The sequence below is a fragment of the Acanthochromis polyacanthus genome, chromosome 3, assembly GCF_021347895.1.
Source record: "Acanthochromis polyacanthus isolate Apoly-LR-REF ecotype Palm Island chromosome 3, KAUST_Apoly_ChrSc, whole genome shotgun sequence".
NCBI classification, from domain to species: domain Eukaryota; kingdom Metazoa; phylum Chordata; class Actinopteri; family Pomacentridae; genus Acanthochromis; species Acanthochromis polyacanthus.
In genome coordinates, this window is record NC_067115.1 from 11,924,853 (window position 1) to 11,945,815 (window position 20,963).

Here is a 20,963-nt window from a genome sequence, read left to right on the forward strand (position 1 = left end):
CACACAAACACTTCTTTACGCATGCATGCTCAACCACACGCAAATACACGCCTGGACACGCAAAAGTCTTCAAGTTAAGCAGTTGCAAAATCACAGAGACTTTGTAATCTGACTAATTGGGACTGTGGCTTTGTCACCATATGACCTCTTACAATCTGTCACGCACAGACACATACACAAACCCTGTAATCTACTCTATAATACCACCAGTATCTGAAGCCTCTGCAGTATCCTGGGGGTATAGCTGTGGCAGCTATCAAAGCATAATGATTCACCCAAGCTGTCGTAATATGGAATGCATTTTTTTTTCTATAATATGCTTACACACATACCCACTTTAATACTTGTGCTAATACTCTGTCAGCTGAAACTGGAAGGTAGTGCGCTGATTTATTCTGATTTATAAAGATTCTTAAAAGACTCGAGTGTGGTTTGTTATGATTTTCCTTCTGTAGATTTTGAAATGCTCTCTACAGAGCTACGGCTTCATATCATTATTTTATCAACTGTATTCCATGCTGGGAATTCAAGTTAAATATCGAGCATTAACAGTCTTTGTATCAGTATGCTAACAGGCCGTTTATGATGAAAGCTTTTTGGGAAATCAGACCTTGTTCTCTTTAAGTGTGCCTGGTTATTCTCAGCGGAGGTTATGATTGAAGCAATAAAATGCGTAGCAGAGACACTAGTGAGCGCTGCTTTTCATTTCACAGCTTTAATAGCAGACACAGTGCAACACTTGTTCTGAAAGAGGAGGAAAAGAGGACTCTTTTTCAGATCAGTGTGTTATTATAACAACGTCTCTCCTGCGGCCCACCTCTTGTTCTCTGAAGAGCTCTTTAATGACATTTGTAATGAGTGGGTCATTAAAGCACCATTATGATGTCACGGCAATCTCAGAGCAGTTTGCGCCACCACGCTGAGTCATCACTGAGGACAATAGTCAGGACGGAAATGTAATTCTGATTGTCTCGCAGTAGATTGCGTGACTTCAGTGAAATGATCTTTTGATTTCACTGATGTCAACTGATCTGAGAGTTTTACACTCTGAACCCCACACCCCTCCAGCAGATTTACAAGGTATGTTATCTTTTTAAAAATCTAAAAAAAAAATCCAGTTTTATTATGCTCTAATATTTATCAGATTCTAAAACTGTGAAAACAGACAGGATTGTTAGATTTTAAGCTTTTCAATGGTCCTTGGACTACTCATCCGTGACTTGCAGTTCTGTTAGAAAACATGGCCTGTTATAAGCTTAACACTATAATATTTCAAAAAATGTCTCTTTAAATAAAGTTCAGTCAATTTTCGCCTGAAATTTCTACTGAAGATGTACGGAAAGTGAATTGAATGCTATTCTTGAACTGTTTAGAGTTCAGGCATGGTTGGGGTCTCCTTTGAAAGGTGACAAACTGAATTTTCACCCAGTGCAGTCAGAATTACTCTAGGTGCTACTGGCAAAGAGCATTTTATGTTGGAACACGTTGAATTAGGATGACTTTTATTCTCGCCTGAATTTTTTCCCTAATAAAACACCTGAAAATAAGTGTGGCAGCACTGTGACAGCTTGAAAACACAAAAAGGAAACAGCCTGGGGTCTTACATAGTTCAGGTTAAAATTTCAGAGCAATACTACAAGAAATGAGTGTTTCACACATGTATTTGTACTGCTATGACCCAGTACTGTCAATTTTGGACACCCTCTGTACATCCTCTGCACACCCTGGGCAAAAATGGTATATGTTCGTTTTATAGCTCGTTTTCACATTATTTTCACTCCAAATACTCATAAAGAACTCAAAAAATCACTTCAGATAAGCTTTAGTGTGGGATCAGACAGACACGGGCACGGGCAGGGGCAGGAAGAGAGACAGGCTGCAGATTCTGCCCGCAGCCGAGGTGTGAAACGTCACACAGCCCTGCTGGCAGAGGCTCTATTTAAATCCTGATAGTCAGCAGGCTCATTGGCTATCAGCCCTGTCAGTCAAACGTTTCCTCCGACGTGATTTGCTCAGACTGTACTGACGAAATGAGGTAGATCCAATGAGGTAGATCCAGATCGGTCAGTCTCGGCTACGGTTGGCCGTTTAGGGCTCGTAGGCAGGCCAGAGTCACTTGATTGGTTGAAACGCAGTGTAAACATAAAGGAAAGACTTCAGTCGCCATTTTGAGTCCTAGACCGCATGCATCTCTGCACGCTGAATAAAAATATGGGCATAAATACAGTGAATATGAAACGTGCAGCGCCACCACGCGCCGCGTGTGCGCACACGGAGCCGAGCTATTTGTGGATTATTTACTTATTTCAAGACATGTTTTGGACAAAATATTATACTTGCTAGTATTGTCTGGATGGCGAAGCTTGGATTCTGGCCGGTTCTTGTGGATTATCTTCATCTTTGACCAGTAAAAGAGCGTCCAAAGGTGAGTTGTGCCACTTTATATGTTTGTTGTTTGTTGGAGAAATGTGTTTATATTACCCGCTGTGGTAATCACATCTGAAAGTGGTTTATGTCGGCGGATTCATGAGAATCTAAGCTTTCCATCGGTGTATAGTGTTTGAATCATCGCGTTGGCAGTGTCATTCTATTTCGAAAAATACTTATGCAGATATCAAAACGGCCCGCCCGCGGGCCGCTGAACTTTAAAACATCATCAAAAATAAACAGTTTGGTTCAGATTCTTTCAAAAACTATAGATTCTGCTCTCCTCTGCCCAACTGTGAATGCATTAGAGACTCGTCTGTCACATGACACAAATTATGGGCCTTTTAAGCTGTACAACAGGCTGTTTGTAACAACTTAGCGAGACTGAAATGAAATTACCATACTAACAAACATAGCATACTTGATTGAAGCAATACATGTGGCATGGCTCAAACGTGGCACACAGAGGAGCAGGTTGTCAAAGTTGTTGGAAGATACATTCAGCATGGTGAAATAGCTTGTTTTATAGTTTGTAAAAAATAAAATAAAATAAAATAAATGGGTAAATGTCAGCAACATTTTTTTCCAGGATTGGTCACACCTGTCTGCACTTAAAAAAACATTGCACAAGTTGATCCCAATTTTTCTACATTTTTGTAAAACAAAATCAAAGAAGTTGAAATTTCATTTTTGATGATTATTTTGTTTGTTTGTTTGTTTAATGATTTATGGCTTTATAAAAATGTATCGTATTTCACAAAATACATTTGGAGTTATGTTTGCTTCTCCATGGTTGTGCTTTTTAGATAGATGTGCCTTTATATTGCAGTGAAAAATGAACCCACAGCGAATAAAAATATAACAAGCACAAAATGGCCAGAAACTGCTTGAGGTTCAGAGGGTCGATAAAATAAGTAGCATGGATCGCTAAGTGTATTGCTATTAAAGTGCTTTGATTGTATTATTCCCTCAGTTCCTGTAACGGCTTGCTTTGTTTTTATATATTTATTTTCAAGGCTGGCTCAACTCCTACATGTCTGCACTAAGATTGCAGCTTTTATGCTTGAGTCAAATGTTATGACTGCATGTAACATTTTAGGATGATAAGATGATGATAAGACGATAAGGCTGACGTTCGCCTGTTTTGTCCCGAAATGCCATCAGTTCTGTTGGCGCTAACTGTGGCAGGCTGTCAAATAATATGAACAGGCTGCTGTGAAACTTGGGGTAACATTTCCATTCGTTATTTGGTAGATCAAATTAGAAAGTGCTGTTTCTTTCAGCTAAATAAAATCTTCAAAGTGTAGGTCCTTTCACTCAGTCACTGATCTACTAAAGGTTGTACATGCTTTTATCTTTGGCTTGATTAGTGCAACATGTTTTAGTCTGACATCTGCCACAGCTTCAGCCACCATCTCGAGCTGAGAGAAAAAGCTGCTGCTCCACCCATTACAGTGACAAAGAGGCATCATCACATCACCCTTGTGCTCTCCTCTGTACACTGACTCCTTGTTAGATTTGATTTTTAAACTTCATTGCTCACTTTTAAGGCCTTAAGCAGCCTTGTTCCTAAATAGATTGACCTGCAATGTGCCCTCTTGGACACTGAGAAGTGCAAATGGGACTCTGCTGGTTCCTCCCGGGTCACAGACTGTGACAAAGAGCTTTTGCAATTAGACGCCACATCCCTACTGCAGTCGACAGACTCTTTCTCTTTGTGAAAGCTTTGGGAACGGTTTGATGTATGCTTCTATTTATACTTTCTTCATTCATATTTATTTCATCTTATTAATTTTCCTGTTTTAACTTCCTCGGTGTCCACGTCCCTTGGCCTTACTCTCATTTTATCTGCCTAGTACGGATTTATTCTTTATTTTTGTTCAGCTTTGTTCAGAGAAGTGTTACATAAGTAGCTCAAAAGCATTTCTGAAGCTCACTCTGAACACATTGTATCTCATTTAATGTGTGCAGACATTAAAATGACTGACTGTGGTTTTACAAGCTGTAACTATCTTTTGGCCAATACTGCCCGTGTGCATGGATTTCCTGATGTCTCCATTGGTGTCCACTGCTTGCTGTCTCTGTGCTAAGCCAATTCAGCTGGCTACCATTGCCAACTCTGTAGTTAACACATATAATTGAGAGCAGCAGCGTTATTTCCCGCAGTGTTGAGCTTTTACCCAGAAAATAATCATTCTAAATGGGTGTCGTTTTTGTGTACCATCCTTGAAAGCGAACACTAAAATGGATGCAGGCACAACTAAACAAGCAAAATTAAGCCAGCACAGGATACAGAACTAGCACAAGAATGCTGGATTTTCAAATAAAATAAAATGTACAAACTTTAAAATCAAGCGATGCAGAAGACTGTCTGCTGTACGCAACAAAGGGCTCTCTGGAGGACTCGCAAATGCACATGCAGACATCTTGCTACTAAATACTGTACATGTACTGCATGTTCTCAATCACTCAACATGTCCTTGTTGACCTGAAAAGAGGTGTTTTTGATCAGGCTGTGATGTAAAGGGACAATTTCTGTTTAGATTCTCAGTAATCCATGTCATGGTAATCCTAAGAGCTTCAGAATAAAGCAACTAGACATCTCTTTCCTGTTCATGAATACATCCCAGCTGTCTTCCAAGAGAAGACGCCTCTTAGATGGTAGAGGCAAATGGTTGCCTAATTCAAATGATATAATAAACCATCCCGTCATTTTTTGACAAGATTGAGAAAACATATGACCTGAGATGCAGGGGTAATGTTCATATTCAAGTGCAGTCACATGACAGAAGGTTTTCATCCAGGAGTTCTAATAAGTGATGACCCAAGAAAACGAAATGCTAAAATACTATGTACTTAAACTAAACATTCATACATGTAGGCCTACACATGAGAAACAAAAGATCTTGACTAACTTAATTTAAAATCCACTCTTCAAGAATCACTTCCAAACATGGAAATAGTCAGTATGCTCAAACAAGACAAAAATATTCAAGTTAATGATATTATTGGCCTTTTCCTTTGCATTCAAGAAGTCAGAAATAACTCAGCATCTGGTATCTGTTAAACTGAAATGAAAAAAGGTGTGAGGAGCTTTGTGGAGGGCTCAGGTGTCTGAATTATACATGGCCTTGTTGCCATTTGCAGTGGTCTTTTTCTGTAGCTCAGAGTTAGATGACATGTCACCTTTTCCTCCTCGCTGAAAGAAAAATTGTCTGAGAAGTTGTAAGAAAAAAACAAACAAAAAGTTTGCTTGGCTTTCCAAAGTTAAAAGTGCAACATGCTTTAAGGCTGTATTCACTGATTTGAGGGGCCAGACTTTGGCAGCAGAAGGAGCAGTAAATGCACTTTTGACATTTTACCTTGCATTGATTATCTTTTCACATCCAGCAGTTATGCAGCAACATCAACATCCATCTGAAGTCAAATGAGGTGTCATAATCACAGATAAGCACTTTTTTTGACTATGTAGCTTCAAAATGTCAGATATCTGTGCAAGTTTGTATCACTAAAATGTTACATATCTGCGTAATGCCCCATTTAGAAGCAGTACTCTGTGTAATATATCTTTGCACCAAAATCAAAATACTAATGTGAGTATGCAGTGTTGCTGTACATCTTCCTCCCACTGCTCTGTCTGAAGTGTACCTGTGAGAGTTGCTCAGTTTAACATAGAGCATTAAATCTTGTGATTTCCTGCCTCCACCAGCCATCAAAGAAACACCTCTCTGCTGCTGTGGACCGCATCTCTGCCTTTCTTCTTTTCCTCTCTACCTCCTCCTCCTCCAGTATCCCACAAGCAAACCGATTTCTCATAAAGGGAACGTTAACAACACCCTCATAAGTGCCCCTGCAAAAAGTTAAATAAGGATTTCCAAACTAAAACACCTTTAAAATAGCAGTAAGGACGTCATTGCACAATTGTGTCCTGCAACAACAATACTAGGTAAAGAAAAAGGAAAGTCAGGTTTTTGGTATATAAATGTATTTTTATCTTGTCTGCATTGGAATCTCTTATGTGTTGAAGGGCTATTAAAGACTCCATGAATCCAGAGCAGCTAATGAACTGTGTTCGATCTTCAGCCCTAAATAAAATTCTGATATTTCTGCTGCCATCATAAGTCTTCATAAGACTTTACTCGAGTGTTTACAAAATGAAACCAACCATTGAAAATGAATTTAAAACTGATGCACAGCTGTTTTACACTCAATCAACCGGCGTATCTGGTGAGCAATCCCCCACAGAGCAACAAAGCTTCAGATAACGTGATTTACGGCAGAGGATTTGTATACGGGGTTTATTACAATGTCAAAATTGGGATATTTAACATAATTTTAAACATTGTCATCATCCGTCTTATTTGGTTTATTAAATATTCTTTCTTCTTCCCTCTGCAAAGTCTTCCTCAAATACAATTCTTTGGATATATTATAAATATGAGGCAGCCTTGGCAGCATAAAAAAATAATTAGGTGTATAAATATTACACCAGCCACACTGAACCAAACAAGGTTTGTTTTGCTTCATCCATTCACACAATTTGGCTTTTCATAAAGTCATATGACTTGATTTAATGTGCCAGTGCAGCACTGAAAGGCAAATTTCTAGAGAGACTCAGATGTAAATTCGTAATACATATGATAATGTTTCCCATTGGATTGAGCTCCATTCCTTTTCACAAATCCCACAGAAAAATTCAACATGAATGTCCTCATACAATGTAATTCCAATTCTGTTTGACATCCCTATAGCTTCTGACCTCCATTACTGAAGGCCTCCTATTGTAGACGGCATTTCATAGTACCGTGTTATGTTTCACTATTACCGGTAGTGTTTTTCATTTCACCATTGCTTTTTTAATGCCTTTAAGCATGAAGCTAAAAGTGTTATGAATTAAACTGCATACTTGTATCCAAATTGGAAAATCAAGCAACAGAGCTCATAACACCACAATCAGCCAGAAATACATTCTGGCTAGATGACTCAGTATCTACAGCATAGACACCAAAAAGCACCCTGACTGTACACAAGGTTCCTTACAAGAAATCAATCATCAAAGCCCACAAATAACCTAAAAAAGTTCTTTCAAGAGGGTCACGAGGTTGGATCAATGACTGTGCTTAAAGTGTGTTTCTGTGCACTTGTATTAATCATATTGAGATGACAAATGACTGTCCAGCTTTATTTTATTTTATTTTCATCCCAGTTAAGGGTCTTTACCTGACACGACAGAGTCGAATTTAACAAAAATTGTAAAGCACCTTGGGGGAAAAATTCGAGATTTCTGATCTTGGGCCACACAAATGAAACATTTAATTTAGAAAAATACGACAAATATCTAAAAGTCTTAAAACATAAAATGTTATATAGTATGAGCAACATGGTCTCACAGGGATTCGTGAAACTGTCACGTCAGTTTTTGTTTCGGTTTCGTGCGCACCAACACGATGTCGTCATGTTTTTCGTGCCGCTCACCACGAGCGAAACCCGCTGTGGTAATCACATCTGAAAGTGGTTTATACCGGCGGATTCATGACGATCTAAGCTGTCCATTGGCGTTTGCGGCCGCCGCTGCGGTATGGTATGAGATGACCAGTTGTCAGACCTCATAGAATTTATCAGTACATCCCATCAGAGTGCATCTAATTCTTTTGTTGCAAAGACTTCATTAGATCTCTAATCCAGTGACTATTAAGAAGAGTTAGTCATCTGGCAAACATAGATTCAAAAGAAATAGCATTTGAATTATATTTTTGGAGGATAGCTTCTTCATCAACCACTCCTGACGTTAGCAGTGACTTACTGAGAGAGATCTTAAACACTTTTAAGAGAGTTTTAAATTGATCTCCTCAGTGGTTGTAAAGCCAGGCAGGGAGTTAAAAACGTGAAAATAGTCCCCGTTTGATTTTCATACTCAGCACTGACAGGGTTCACCTTAGGACACATCTTGTGATTCTCATCTCATGATTTGCACTGACATATTTGCCAGACCAACGACTGCAGTCTTGCAAACCTAAAAAAAATACAATCTGGAAATTAAACTTGAAACACACCTACATTTGTTTTATATTTTTGCCAGAATGGTATTACTCTAACCTGTAGTGAGCGAAAAAAACATCCCTTTTAACTGGGCTCCTCTCCAACCAACCATAGATTGTATGTAGAAGATGGACATTGACAACTAATGACAACTAACTTTCTAATGACCAGCAGGGGGTGACTATTTTGGTTGCAAATGGAAGTCAGACTTTACAAAAGTCTATGAGAAAACAATCCCTCTTCTCCCTCGATCTGTTACCTCAGTAAACATCCTCTTATCACTACTTTGAAGACTTGTTGAGTACAGCATTGTTCCCATTTAGTAAATTCTGAGTCAATTTAGAGGAAAATAGATGACAAAGAGGAATCTATTTTAGGGCAGTGCAACCTTGTGACTGATAATTTGCTGCTGTATTGTAGTGTGTAGTTTCTTCAGATTCATCCATCAAATGCTATATGTGGTTTCAGAAATCCAAGATAGGGATAGTCAAATTCCAAACTCAACTCCAGACACTAATTGTTGTCACAGTTGCTTTGTCTATCTTGTGTGCATACAGTCTATACTACCAACTCAGTGGGCAGAACAAAACATGAATAACGATCCTACAAAACTATATCTCCATTCAGTTTGTTTTCATACAGGCTACCTGCATGATTTCAGCACATATGGGCAGACATGTTATACACTATTTTGCCAAAAGTATTCACTCACCTGCCTTGACTCACATGAACGTAAGTGACATTCCATTCCTAATCCATAGGGTTCAATATGACGTTGGTCACTGGAACTAAGGGGCCCAGCTCCTGAAAAACAACCCCACACCATAATCCCCCCTCCACCAAACTTTACACTTGTCCGACAAGTATCGTTCTCCTGGCAACCGCCAAACCCAGACTCGTCCATCAGATTTCCAGATGGAGAAGCATGATTGCTCACTCCAGAGAACGCATCTCCACTGCTCTAGAGTCCAGCGGCGGCATGCTTTACACCACTGCATCCGACGGTTTGCATTGCCCTTGGTGATGTATGGCTTGGATGCAGCTGCTCGGCCATGGAAACCCATTCTATGAAGCTCTCTGTTCTTGAGCTAGTCTGAAGGCCACATGAAGTTTGAAGGTCTGTAGCGATTGACTGCAGAAAGGCACTATGCACCTCACCATCGGCTGACCCCGCTCCGTCAGTTTACGTGGCCAACCACTTGGTGGCTGAGTTGCTGTCGTTCCCACACACTTCCACTTCCTTATAATACAGCTGACAGTTGACTGTGGAATATTTAGGAGCGAGGAAATGTCACGACTGGATTTGTTGCACAGGTGGCATCCTATCACAGTTCCACACTGGAATTCACTGAGCTCCTGAGAGCGACCCATTCTTTCACAAATGTTTGTAAAAGCAGTCCGCATGCCTAGGTGCTTGATTTGATACACCTGTGGCCATGGAAGTGATTGGAACACCTGTTTCTGATTATTTGGATGGGTGAGCGAATACTTTTGGCAATATAGTTTATTGTGGCCACGAGGTGAAAGGAAGCATGATTAAAATCAATTCAAATGGTAGATAATGTTAAGGATGTTGCATAGCCTGAAATATGGCCAGAACTAAACATCAAATTTTCAGCTTCTGAAAAAGATAGAAGCACTGTTTGCCCTAGAATGCAAATCAAGCATACCTCAGGTGTTGCTCTGAGCCAGAAACTCACAGTTGTAATGTGCCACAAAGACACATTACACTCCTTCTATGACCTGTTATAACTTTTACATCCACTATCCACTCATATTTCTATCGTTTTCACATTCATTGCAGGATATTTATGGTGGAAAAAGAGGGAATTAGTTATTCCTATCACAGTATATGTGTATGATTAGAACATTATTCAACAGCTGTCTGAGGACTGCCGGCTGTGGGACTTCGCTACATCACCACATGTGTCTGTGATCACCCACTGAGAACTCTCAGAATGCTCAGTTATCCTTGACCTTCTTCATTATCATTTATTGTTATTTTTTCTCATTAACAACAAGTGAATTTTCCTCTGCCGCCCTTTATCCAAAAATTGGCTCTCCTTCTCTCTCTCATGCTTTCGTTCACTCTTTCTTCTCACACACAAACAACCATTTTGAAATACAATTGTGGTGCACTTTGCATGATTACTCACCACAGGGGGCAGTTCAGGCTATTGTGTTTTGCCCTGTCACCTCAAACGATGCCATTCATCTCCTATGTGATTCTGTGAGTCATTATGCATTTGCATACAGGATTTTTTTTATTATTACACTGAAAAGGGTGCTCTAGTTTGATGCAGACTGTTACATTTAATTTAAGAGCACATCTGCTTGTGTGCAACTTTTTCAATCAGTAGAATCACAAAACAAGCTTTGAATGTTAAAATATTTGTATGGAGATTGTATTGGTTTATAAAGTTGTTGTTTTTTCCTGCTTTTACTGTGATACCAATCTACATGCTGTACAATATGCAAATAGAGAAACAAATAAACCCTCTGATAAATCAGTCAGAAAACATTGGATCCTTGAGCTTTAGATCAACAACCTTATCCCTTTAAGCTTCAGTCAATTCCAGCCGTTTTCAGTACAAAAAATCGCTAATATTCTATTTTTAAATAAAAAAATGACGAAAAATACAGGGAATATTGGACGCACATCGCGAGGTGCATTTCCTTGAAAACGACCGATTCGTGGATTTTATACCGACTTCAAGACATGTTTTGGACAAAATAGTTTACTGGCTTGTGTTGTCTGGATGTAAAAGGTTGGATTATGGCCGTTTTTTGTGGAATCTTTTTTTCTGTGTGTAATAATGAACCCGGAAATGTGAGTCGCGCTGTGTGCGTTGAAGCCGTGTATAGAGAAAGGATGGATGAATATTTGTTTTTGTCGGACAAATGTGTTTTTCTCACCCGCTGTGGTAATCACATCTGAAAGTGGTTTATACCGGCGGATTCATGAGAATCTAAGCTTTCCATCGGCATATAGTGTTTGTATAATTGGGTTTGCAGCCGTGGGACATTCTTGAAATTCCTATGCAAATTAGTAGGTGTACCGCCGGCGGTACACCTATGACGCACTGAAGCGTAAAGGGTTAAACAACACAGTAGCACTATTAGAACACAAATCAAGCTAATAACAGATGATAAAGCTAACATAAACAATATCCATACAGATAAAAACAAAACACAAACAAAGAAAATGCCTTTAATGTGGATGTATTATTTGGTCTATATCCACTGGACAAATATGTAATGTGGCTTCTTGTCCCAGTCAGCATGTACAGTGTGTTCTCTTCCAGACCAGCCTTCTTGTCCCCCATGAGCTCTGTCCGTGTTCACTGTGGCCTCAGCAGCCTCTGGGCTACAGTCATGTGTTTCATGCTCTGATGGCACCATAACTTACTACACAACAGATTATCCAGTGAGTCAAACTGCTGTCTGATCTATTCCAAGCCCTCGTATGCACGTGTGTGCAGCCAAATCTGCTCATGAATTACCTTCATATACAACTACTCGGCATTACTGATTTATGTTCAGTCTTTAGACTCACTTAAGAAAGTCAATAAGACATCAGGTAAATGTTTGAAGTTCAGTTTAGGGTCATGGACATACTTCAACTGCTTTCTTGTTTAAAAATATAAACCAGCTGGCAGGAAACTTCCCATAAGATATATACTGCATAGGGAGTAGTACATGGAAAATTACACTTTTATATCCTTTTATTCCAAAACTATGTGTAATAGTTATTTGATGTAGCTGTCACACTGCACATATTAGGTCTCATCGAGCTGCAGTAGCACTGGAGACGTGAGACAATAGTGTTAAGTGGGGATAATTGGCAGATATTTCCATAAATATAACCTAATTGATCAAAACTAAATTCAAACTATGATTTTGTGATTGATAATGTCTTTAAGTATTCCAATTGTTGATGGATTGTGACTGTGTTTACATTTGTATCATAGATGGAATCACTTGGGACTTTTCAGGGTCAAAATCTACTCTAAAATGCAGTGTTTAGACTCAAAGAAACAAAATAGTTTGCATTAATCTTGTTTGACTTGTGACTACTTCTAATGAAATGATGTTCAACCAAAGAATGAAATATCTTGAATAATTAGCTTTTCCTCTGCAATCAAACGCATCAATAATCAACATTTATTTAAAGACTGGTAGCATGGGCACATGCTACCAGTCCAAAAATGAAGTTGTTCCAGATAGTATTTTCACATTATTTAAAGGTATTTATTTACACTATTTTTAGGGACAAATGTTTAAGATGGCAAATTTGGTAAAATAAGATGCTAAGGTGTTAATAAGGGAGAGGGAACTTGAAATCCTGACCTCAAGGTGAAGACAAATTTAAGCCAATTTTATTAAACTCTCGCAACATGATTTTTTTTCATTAACTGATGCAGAAATTTGAGTTTAAATTACACACAATATTGTGTTGATGTCAAGCTAAGCTGAATAATGTGTTACATTTGCAACTTAAGGGTTTATCTAAATCATTAAATTCAAAATTCTATCTTGCAGGCATGCATTTAATTAAGTCTTGGGAATAGGTCTTGTGAAATACTTTTCCAAATGTGATGTGCCATATTACTGAAGTAAGATTGCAGATCTTCAAATCAACAATTCCATCCCATCCTGTTACATTGGGGTTATAAATACAGCAGCCACATTTCATGCAAAATCCTTGCATTCAGAATCTCTCAGCAGTCAACTCTCAAGAAACAAACTACGACAGAACCAAGGTATTCAACCTTAGACTGAGGGTACAGCAAGTGAGCCGAGGAGCTACAGGACATTAATGAGGCTCTGTTCACCCAGTATGAAGTGCCGAAGGTTGATCTCCACAGAGCAACCTATTGCCTGTTAGGAAGAGAGCTCACTAAGCTCTCAACAAGGCTGGAGGCCATAACGAAAGAAAACAAGACTCTGCGGTATCAGAGTATCTACCTGATCACCTCCAGAAAGAACAATCCCGCTGAGTGGAGCCGAGCGACCAGTTGGAACAAGAGAAAGATACCCATCAGGTACAAAATTAATACGAGAAAATAACATCTCATAGTGAAAAGGTGAAACAAGATCAGGTGGCAATTCAAGGACTGAGCAGGATGTCAAGAGTTGGAAAGCTTGAAATTAAGACCCGAGGATCTGACCTTAAGCAGCAGAAGAAGAAGTCAGTCAGGCTCTTTGGAGAGAAACTCTCAGCCGAAGGAAAAGTTGAAGGAGCAGCCTGAGGAGTCCCATACTGATTTAGAGGTCTCTGAATTTGCACCAGAGCCAGAAATCTCTGAGGAAAAGCTCCCCGAGGGAAAAACAGAGGCACTTGATGTGGAAATTACTCCAACACTTCCTGAGATTGAGGAGGAGGAATAAGGAAGGAGGGAAAAAGGAAAGAGCCAACATCCAACTGAGACTCTGAGATTTCAGCATCTTCCAGTACTAATTGCTATATGAAGCACTGTGGCCTCACTGCCAGTAATCAATCAAACCTCAAGATCTGCTGCATGTCGGTCCCCCTCTCCTCTCTCCCTCCTTTCCTGTCTTTTTTGAACTGCTTGAAAAAAAAAAAACTTTTGAAAAAAGTCGATAAAAGATTTCAAAACTTTTTTGTGTGTGTTTTACCAGTATAGGTATATTTTATAGCAGTTATAAAAAATAGAACAGATTTTTTTCTTTCAGTATAAAAGGTCTCCAGTGGTAGAGGTTGGTTGTGGTCAGACATACAACACTGAACAATCAATATTTCCAGGATCTTTGAAAATTGAAGTTGTTTGGTCTACATCAGGTTTGACATGTTTTAGAACCGTCCTGTTGGCATGCCCTCTCTTTGGTCACACTAAAACCTACAGCTGTGTCCAAAATCACAAATTGCCTATAGAGCAACATATTTCCCCTTCCTATTCGAGTGTCATAACTGTTTCAAAATATGTAGTGCTCTCTAGTTTATCGCAACTCAATGAAAAAGCTTGTACAATATTTTCTGCCAACAGTCCCTATGTGGTGTTGCGTTTTACATTGTGTACAGGTGTAAAAATGACTGCTGTGTGACTCTACACTGTGATTTTCTTATGAATACTGTATGCTTTTGAGTGACAAAACACATGAAAGAAAAACAGAATTCCAAAAGGAGAGAGTAGCGCAAATACACCCCCCCTCCCCCCCCCATGAAAAACATAAAAATGTCTTCTGTTGTGAAATGTGCTAGCCAACAATTACTGTCTCACAGACTCTGCAGCTGGAGGAGATCATGTGGCAATGTCATGCATAATGATGCATTTTATCTTAATGCTAAAATTACGACCAAATAGCACTAAAATGTCCTGGTTTTAATTAGACTTTGCAACTGGAGGCTTAATTATACCTCTGGTTGCAGTTTTTGTGGGTAATGGCACACAAATATCAAAGCAGTCCTGTGTCAGTGCAGACCAACTGAGTGTGTGCGTACAAAATATTTACATGTAATTCAGTTGTTGATTTTTTTTTTCATATTAGCATGTTTTAAAACGTCTCCCAGTAAATGCTGTTCACGTTATTTGAAGAAATACGTCATTTATTTCCATTTCAAAGAAAGTCAGATAAAAGGAAGGTCAAAGATCATTTCTACAAACATGTTTTCTCTCTTCAGAATGAGCTATGCATTTCAGATACATTAAAAAACACATCATTGATAGGGTTAAATGAATTGAAACACATAAAGCAGCATTTTTATAATGCTGTCATCTGATTACAAAGTAATTGTTATCAAAATAGGGCTGGACGATCTCAGCAAATAAAAAAACAAAAAAAATACATGGGTTGTCTGGATATTCACTATTTCAGAATTTTTAATCAAATTCAAATGTAGTTTTCTTCTTTAATCTTAAAAAAATAACAGCAATAGCAAAGATGTTGCTCCATGTTTAAATCAAATAAAGCACAGCTGTGCATTAAACATAAAAAATATCCATAATGATACTATAACAAATAAACATGTTGCATATCGCTGTTTCTTTGAACATGAAGGATCTCAGATTTCTATTGTACATAACACTGTTTGACTACACTGGCTCACACATAGGATAATGTATTTTTTGAGAATTTGAGGAAAAATGTGTCTTCTCAACATCAGGGCTTTTTTTTCAGTGCCAAGATCACAGAGTTGTTTGTAGCCTCACTGGAATTGATGTAAAAACCGAGACATGAGTGGAAGATAAGCCTACTAAAGGCTTCAATAAGTTCAATCCATACAATCTTGCAAAAACATACACATGAAAAGACAACTCCAAGGAGACAGCAATAGTTTACATTACTGTTGTGACTCCAGAAACCAGTTTCTTACTTACTGCTATTGTTTGTATTGTGTTAAAGACATCACTGGAATCACACATCCTGATTTCGAAATCAAAACCTTTCTAACATCGTGAAAACAACAACAACAAAAAAACCAACAATCCAATTAATTCAATCAATTGGATACACTGTATCGCCCAGCCCGAGGTAAAAGCAATCAAAAATTCTGACATGCATTTTTCTTTCATTGCATCTCTGCTTTTAAATAGTAAGCCTAATCAAAAGTGACAAGAAAAAAATGATTAAACTAGTAGCCGTAGAATCGGATGATAGAATCCTCTCAAGAATTAATAAATGTAAATCTATTTCAGGAGCAAGTAATCAAGAACCATTTAATCCTGTATTTACCAGGCCAACCAATTACCTTGTGGAACATTAATCAGAGAGAACATTTATAAACACATGGTTTTCTAATTACAAAAAAAAAAGATCTAATTGGAAATGACACGAAAAAGCAGCAAGCAGCGATTGGCTCTGACAGTGAGAAGCTTGACGAATCAGAGTGGGGAGTGGGTTTGACAGTCATCAGTCAGCTCTGTGGAAGGCTGCTGCACAGTTGAGTTCCATGTTGTGTCATGTCTACTGGCTGTGGGGAGTTCCCAGTTCACTAACATCTGTTGGATGTTCAGGTTCCAGTCCTGAAGGACTACTGAATGTGTCCAGTTTTAATCCCAGTCGAGCTGTTATATAAATTCCTTTAAACCGTGCAAGAGGTCAAAACACATTAACTACATATTTGGACATTTTACATTTAAGACCTGAATCTGACTTTCTGACATCTTTATCATGAGAAAGCATTTCTATGAAAGCAGCATGTAAAATTTGCAACAACTATAAAAACAGAGCTAAAACCCATCAAAATGCACTCCAGTTTCTACATTTTGGCTTTGTATTGTAAGCAGTAGCTGCATTCTGTTAGATAATCCCTGGAGTCTATAACACAACCCAACACTGACTCTAATGATATTCATGCTATTTGCTGAGGTTGAGCTCCATTTCAATCACATATTTAATATATTCAATTGTAATTAGATTTATTTCATTGATTTAAATGTAAATATTTGCAGTAAATGCACAGAAGTATTGAGTAAAACTGATATTATTTAATTCTTGTGAGCAATGGAGTAGAAAAAAATTATTTATAAAACAGGAAGAAAACATTTTACAAGTAGATGCTGCCACTACTATATGATTATCCACAGAATGAGAGCAGTACCCCTCTTGTAGGCAATATGTATTATTTTGGGTGAAATTAAGCAGCTTTAAAAGACATGAAGGTTAAATGACATAAAGGTTTACCAGCCTTTTTAATCTCAACTTCTCTACTTCTTTCTGTGCAGAGGGCAGGAAGCAAAACCAGCACACCAAATAGAGCCTTAGGACTCAAAACTCTGTCTTTTCATTTTTGAGAACTGAGAGTTCATTCGTTACTTGCTCATGACTGGTCAGCACAGGGTGGCAGAGAACCCCGATTTGGTTTGGTTAGCGATTATGAGACGAAGCCAAAGAGAGGCTGGATGAACAGACCCGTGGTTCCCAGGACGCACACGGTGACAAACACCCAAAGGAAGATTCTATCAATGACCATGGCAACGTACTTCCAGTCATCCTCCACCTGTGATTAAAGGGTGGGACAAAACAAAAAACAAAGTGTGAGAAGACCACAGATAGTGTCCGTCATGACAAATAAAAGATAAATTGTGAAGAGAGGTTTTTTTAAAAGAACAGGTGAGGAGGCATGCACAGTGACAGAGAATTGAGTGATTCAAAATGTCAGTGAGTTCGAGGTTGCAGGAGTCGATTGGGTGAGGTAAGGATTACAATGCAAGAACGGGATAAAAAGGAAGGAAAGAAAAGAAGGAAGCGAAAACAGTTGAACGTTTCTTGTAAGTCAACAGAAAATTGATACATAATTTACACAGCAAAAAATTACTATGATAATCACATTCAAACCACAGCGTCAAAAGGAGCGACAGGCGTTTTGACGAAGCTGATTGAGCCACGGGTTTTGCATATCAAAGGCTTTTTCTTCCCCTTTGGGAAATTCCACCCACTGTGTTTCTAACAGACAGAGGGAGGAGGGAAAGCTCTCAGTTCAAATCTAAAATTCTTTGGTTCTAAGTTGCACTATTGTAAACTCACAGAGCAGGTTAGGCTCTGCAACCGTGCTGAGAAGAATTACAGCACAACTCTCCCATGGCCGGCACTGTTTTTGTTAGTATGAAGTGGGTTTGCAAAAAATGCATTATGCATTAGTACATCTGCTTCTTGTGTGCTGTATTTGAGAGGTTTATAGAAATACTGGAATAATAAATGTCCTTGGTGACATGATTTCAAAGTTCAGTCAGCTAATTCATTTTGTAAAATGGAAAAGTAAAACTGTGCTTACAGTAAAATGACTGCACTTTGTGTTATTTTTTCACTACAGGTAAAGTTAACACATTATGTGCAATTGTTGTGTAATGTATTTTTTTGGGATAATTTTACAGTTATTTTACAAATGAAACATACTATTTAGTAAAATTACAATGAATGATTATTGTACAGATTTTTGCCATTATTTGAAAGAAAAATGTGGAATATTGAAGCCTAAAAAATGGTTAATTGATATCTTGAATTTTATATGTATTCCCATTTGTATGGGAGTCCATTATGTATAAAACTATGCATAATGTCCAAATAAAAACAAATGTAATTAGATTTTTTGCCGTCAGTGACCATGAATGAATTATTCAGCTTTACTGTCTTTAAATCAACTAAACATGTGATTACTGAACAGATATCTATTGTTTTTTATTCCCTGAACATTACAGTATTCCCCCATTTTAAACATTCTTTTTCTTTCACAATTGGTGCCAGATTTTCACCATTTTTTATAATGGATGTTTTATTTTTTTTAAATTCATTTTTGTGTGGAAAATAAGAAGAAAACTGCAAGTGTAACAGCTCGCATTATTGGTGACTGCATCAGGTTTAGATTTATCAGTTGTATGACCTTGCCACAAGCCTGTTTTACTAACAACATTTTGATGTCATAATATGAATATAGATCATATATGATATAGAAATATATACTTTCATGACCTTGGGGCATCATTTATTACTATTGCATAATGAGTGATGCACAAAACTGGACCTCATTCATGCATACGCTGGCATTTTTATACAAATAAACTTAATGGGAGAATGTGCACAGGTGAAGGGAAACTCTGTACATTTCTGAAACCAGGAAATTTGGCAACAATGATGGCAAAGTGTGCAAATAATGCAGATGACATCCTCAAACTACATATTTAGATATGCACATTATCTGATTAAATGCAGCCTCAGCTTACCATAACCAAAATCAACAGCCCATGACGATGAGCAGTTAAAAAACATATTAGATAGAGCCACACTACTACCTGATGGATCTCTGCAAGTGCTGCCCAATGTTGTGTTTTTTGCTACAATGTCCACTTCCCCAAATTGCCACATTTAACTGGACTCATATTGCAAAAGCGAAATATTTATGAACCTCCTCACAAATGCTACACAGTCTGGCTCAAAACATGAGTTATCTTTTCTGACTTATAGCAGTGCAGTGAACAGAAGACAGCCATGTGTAGCAGCACTGAGCTCATTCAAGCCAGGTGTATCATTAATCTTAATAATTTGCAGGTGCCAGTGGCTACCCCATGCAGCCTTGGTTCCTCAAACCACTTTACACACCCACAGAGCAGAGAGGAAAGGCACTATAATGATGCTCACACTCATGCATAATGGCTTCTTTCAGTGATATTTTTTTAGTTTACTTTCAGGCTTTTACTTGATAATATAAATCTACAAGTAAACTTAGTTAAAATGAGAAAACCTTGAGCGTAGGTCGGGGAATGTCTTGAAATACATTTTATTAGAGGAATCAAGCAGGTTTCAAGTCTGCATTAGATATGATGTATTTTACTCCTCTTGCCCACTGACATTCAGATCAATCAGTTATAACAAAATAACACTGACTCACCTCTTTGGCCTTGTTTCGACTCCTCATGTTTTCAGCGATGTACTTGACGCTCTCGATGGCCTGCTTGATCTCAGGTGACACCACAGAAAAGGCCACCACTGTGTTGATGCTCTGGGGACTCAGCTGACGCGTCATCTTCCCAGCGTCTGGCGTTTCGGGGGTCTCGTGCTGGCAGGGACAAGGGCATTTCTTTCCAGTGCAGCCCTCCACTGACGAGAACTTACTGTCCCCAAACTCCAGACAGTTGAGGGATCCACCTCCAACCTGCTGGGCATTACAGCCAGAGTTCAGACTAAATTTCACATTCTTCTTCACCTCAAATTGGACGCTGTTTGATAAAGATTTCCAGTCCTGGCTTGGATGCATTTGTAGGATCTTTGCAGTAAAACATTAACAAGATGATCAAAGAGATATGGAGAGTAAAACCTTTTGTGTGCAGAGACTCTTTGGCTGAGTTGCTTTTCAAGTAAACTACATTTGAAGTTAATTCAATTTGATAGCTGCTCCAAAGAAACTCAAGAAATAGGCAAAAATCATCAGAGACACCAAAAATAAAATAATAAAAAAAATACAATGTTGTGGCTGAGGATGCTATTGATTGAAAACTATACTGTATTGTAAAAACCTTCCTATGTCTTCATTGATTTAAAAACACCATAACTGCCCAAACGTAGCGCTGGAAATATTTTTTTACTTGAATTAATTGATTTTCTGCTACTTAAAGGTGAGAGAAACTACTTGTGAATGCCACCTGCCATTGCCTTTGAAATCTTTGGACAGTTGATTGTTTACATATCCAGCAGCTACAGAGAAACTCTACCATTGATTTTTTGTTTTTTGTCTCCATTTGTCTTCTGTTTTTGGCTTCTACCTGCGAAAAGCTTCTTTTTTTTCTGCCTGTTGCAATACCTATAAAAAGAGTGAGAGTGAATCAAAGCAGTGATATTGAAGCTAACTATGAAGCTTGATAAAGCTGTCAGGAGCTAATCTTAAAGCTGGGGCACGCATTGTTTTGGCATCATTGGGCAAAAATTTCTTACTAATCTTTTAGCATATCTAAAAGGAAACTAAACTTCTGCTCCCCCTCTTGTCTCTGTTTTCAGGCTTTAGAAAATGCTTTGTCGACAGGAGATTTTGACCAATCACACGT

General features: G+C 38.3%; 1 protein-coding gene across 1 annotated transcript in view; it reads right to left on the minus strand.

Annotated features, from left to right (window-relative positions):
- Positions 1 to 15,013: 15,013 nt before the first annotated feature.
- LOC110963391 (neuronal acetylcholine receptor subunit alpha-3-like) overlaps positions 15,014 to 20,963 on the minus strand; it is a 29,101-nt gene continuing 23,151 nt past the window's right edge. Inside the window, 2 exon segments of the mRNA XM_022211753.2 lie at positions 15,014 to 17,428; positions 19,814 to 20,077. Of these exon segments, the coding sequence (XP_022067445.2) occupies positions 17,303 to 17,428; positions 19,814 to 20,077 (390 nt within the window). The 3' untranslated portion in view covers positions 15,014 to 17,302.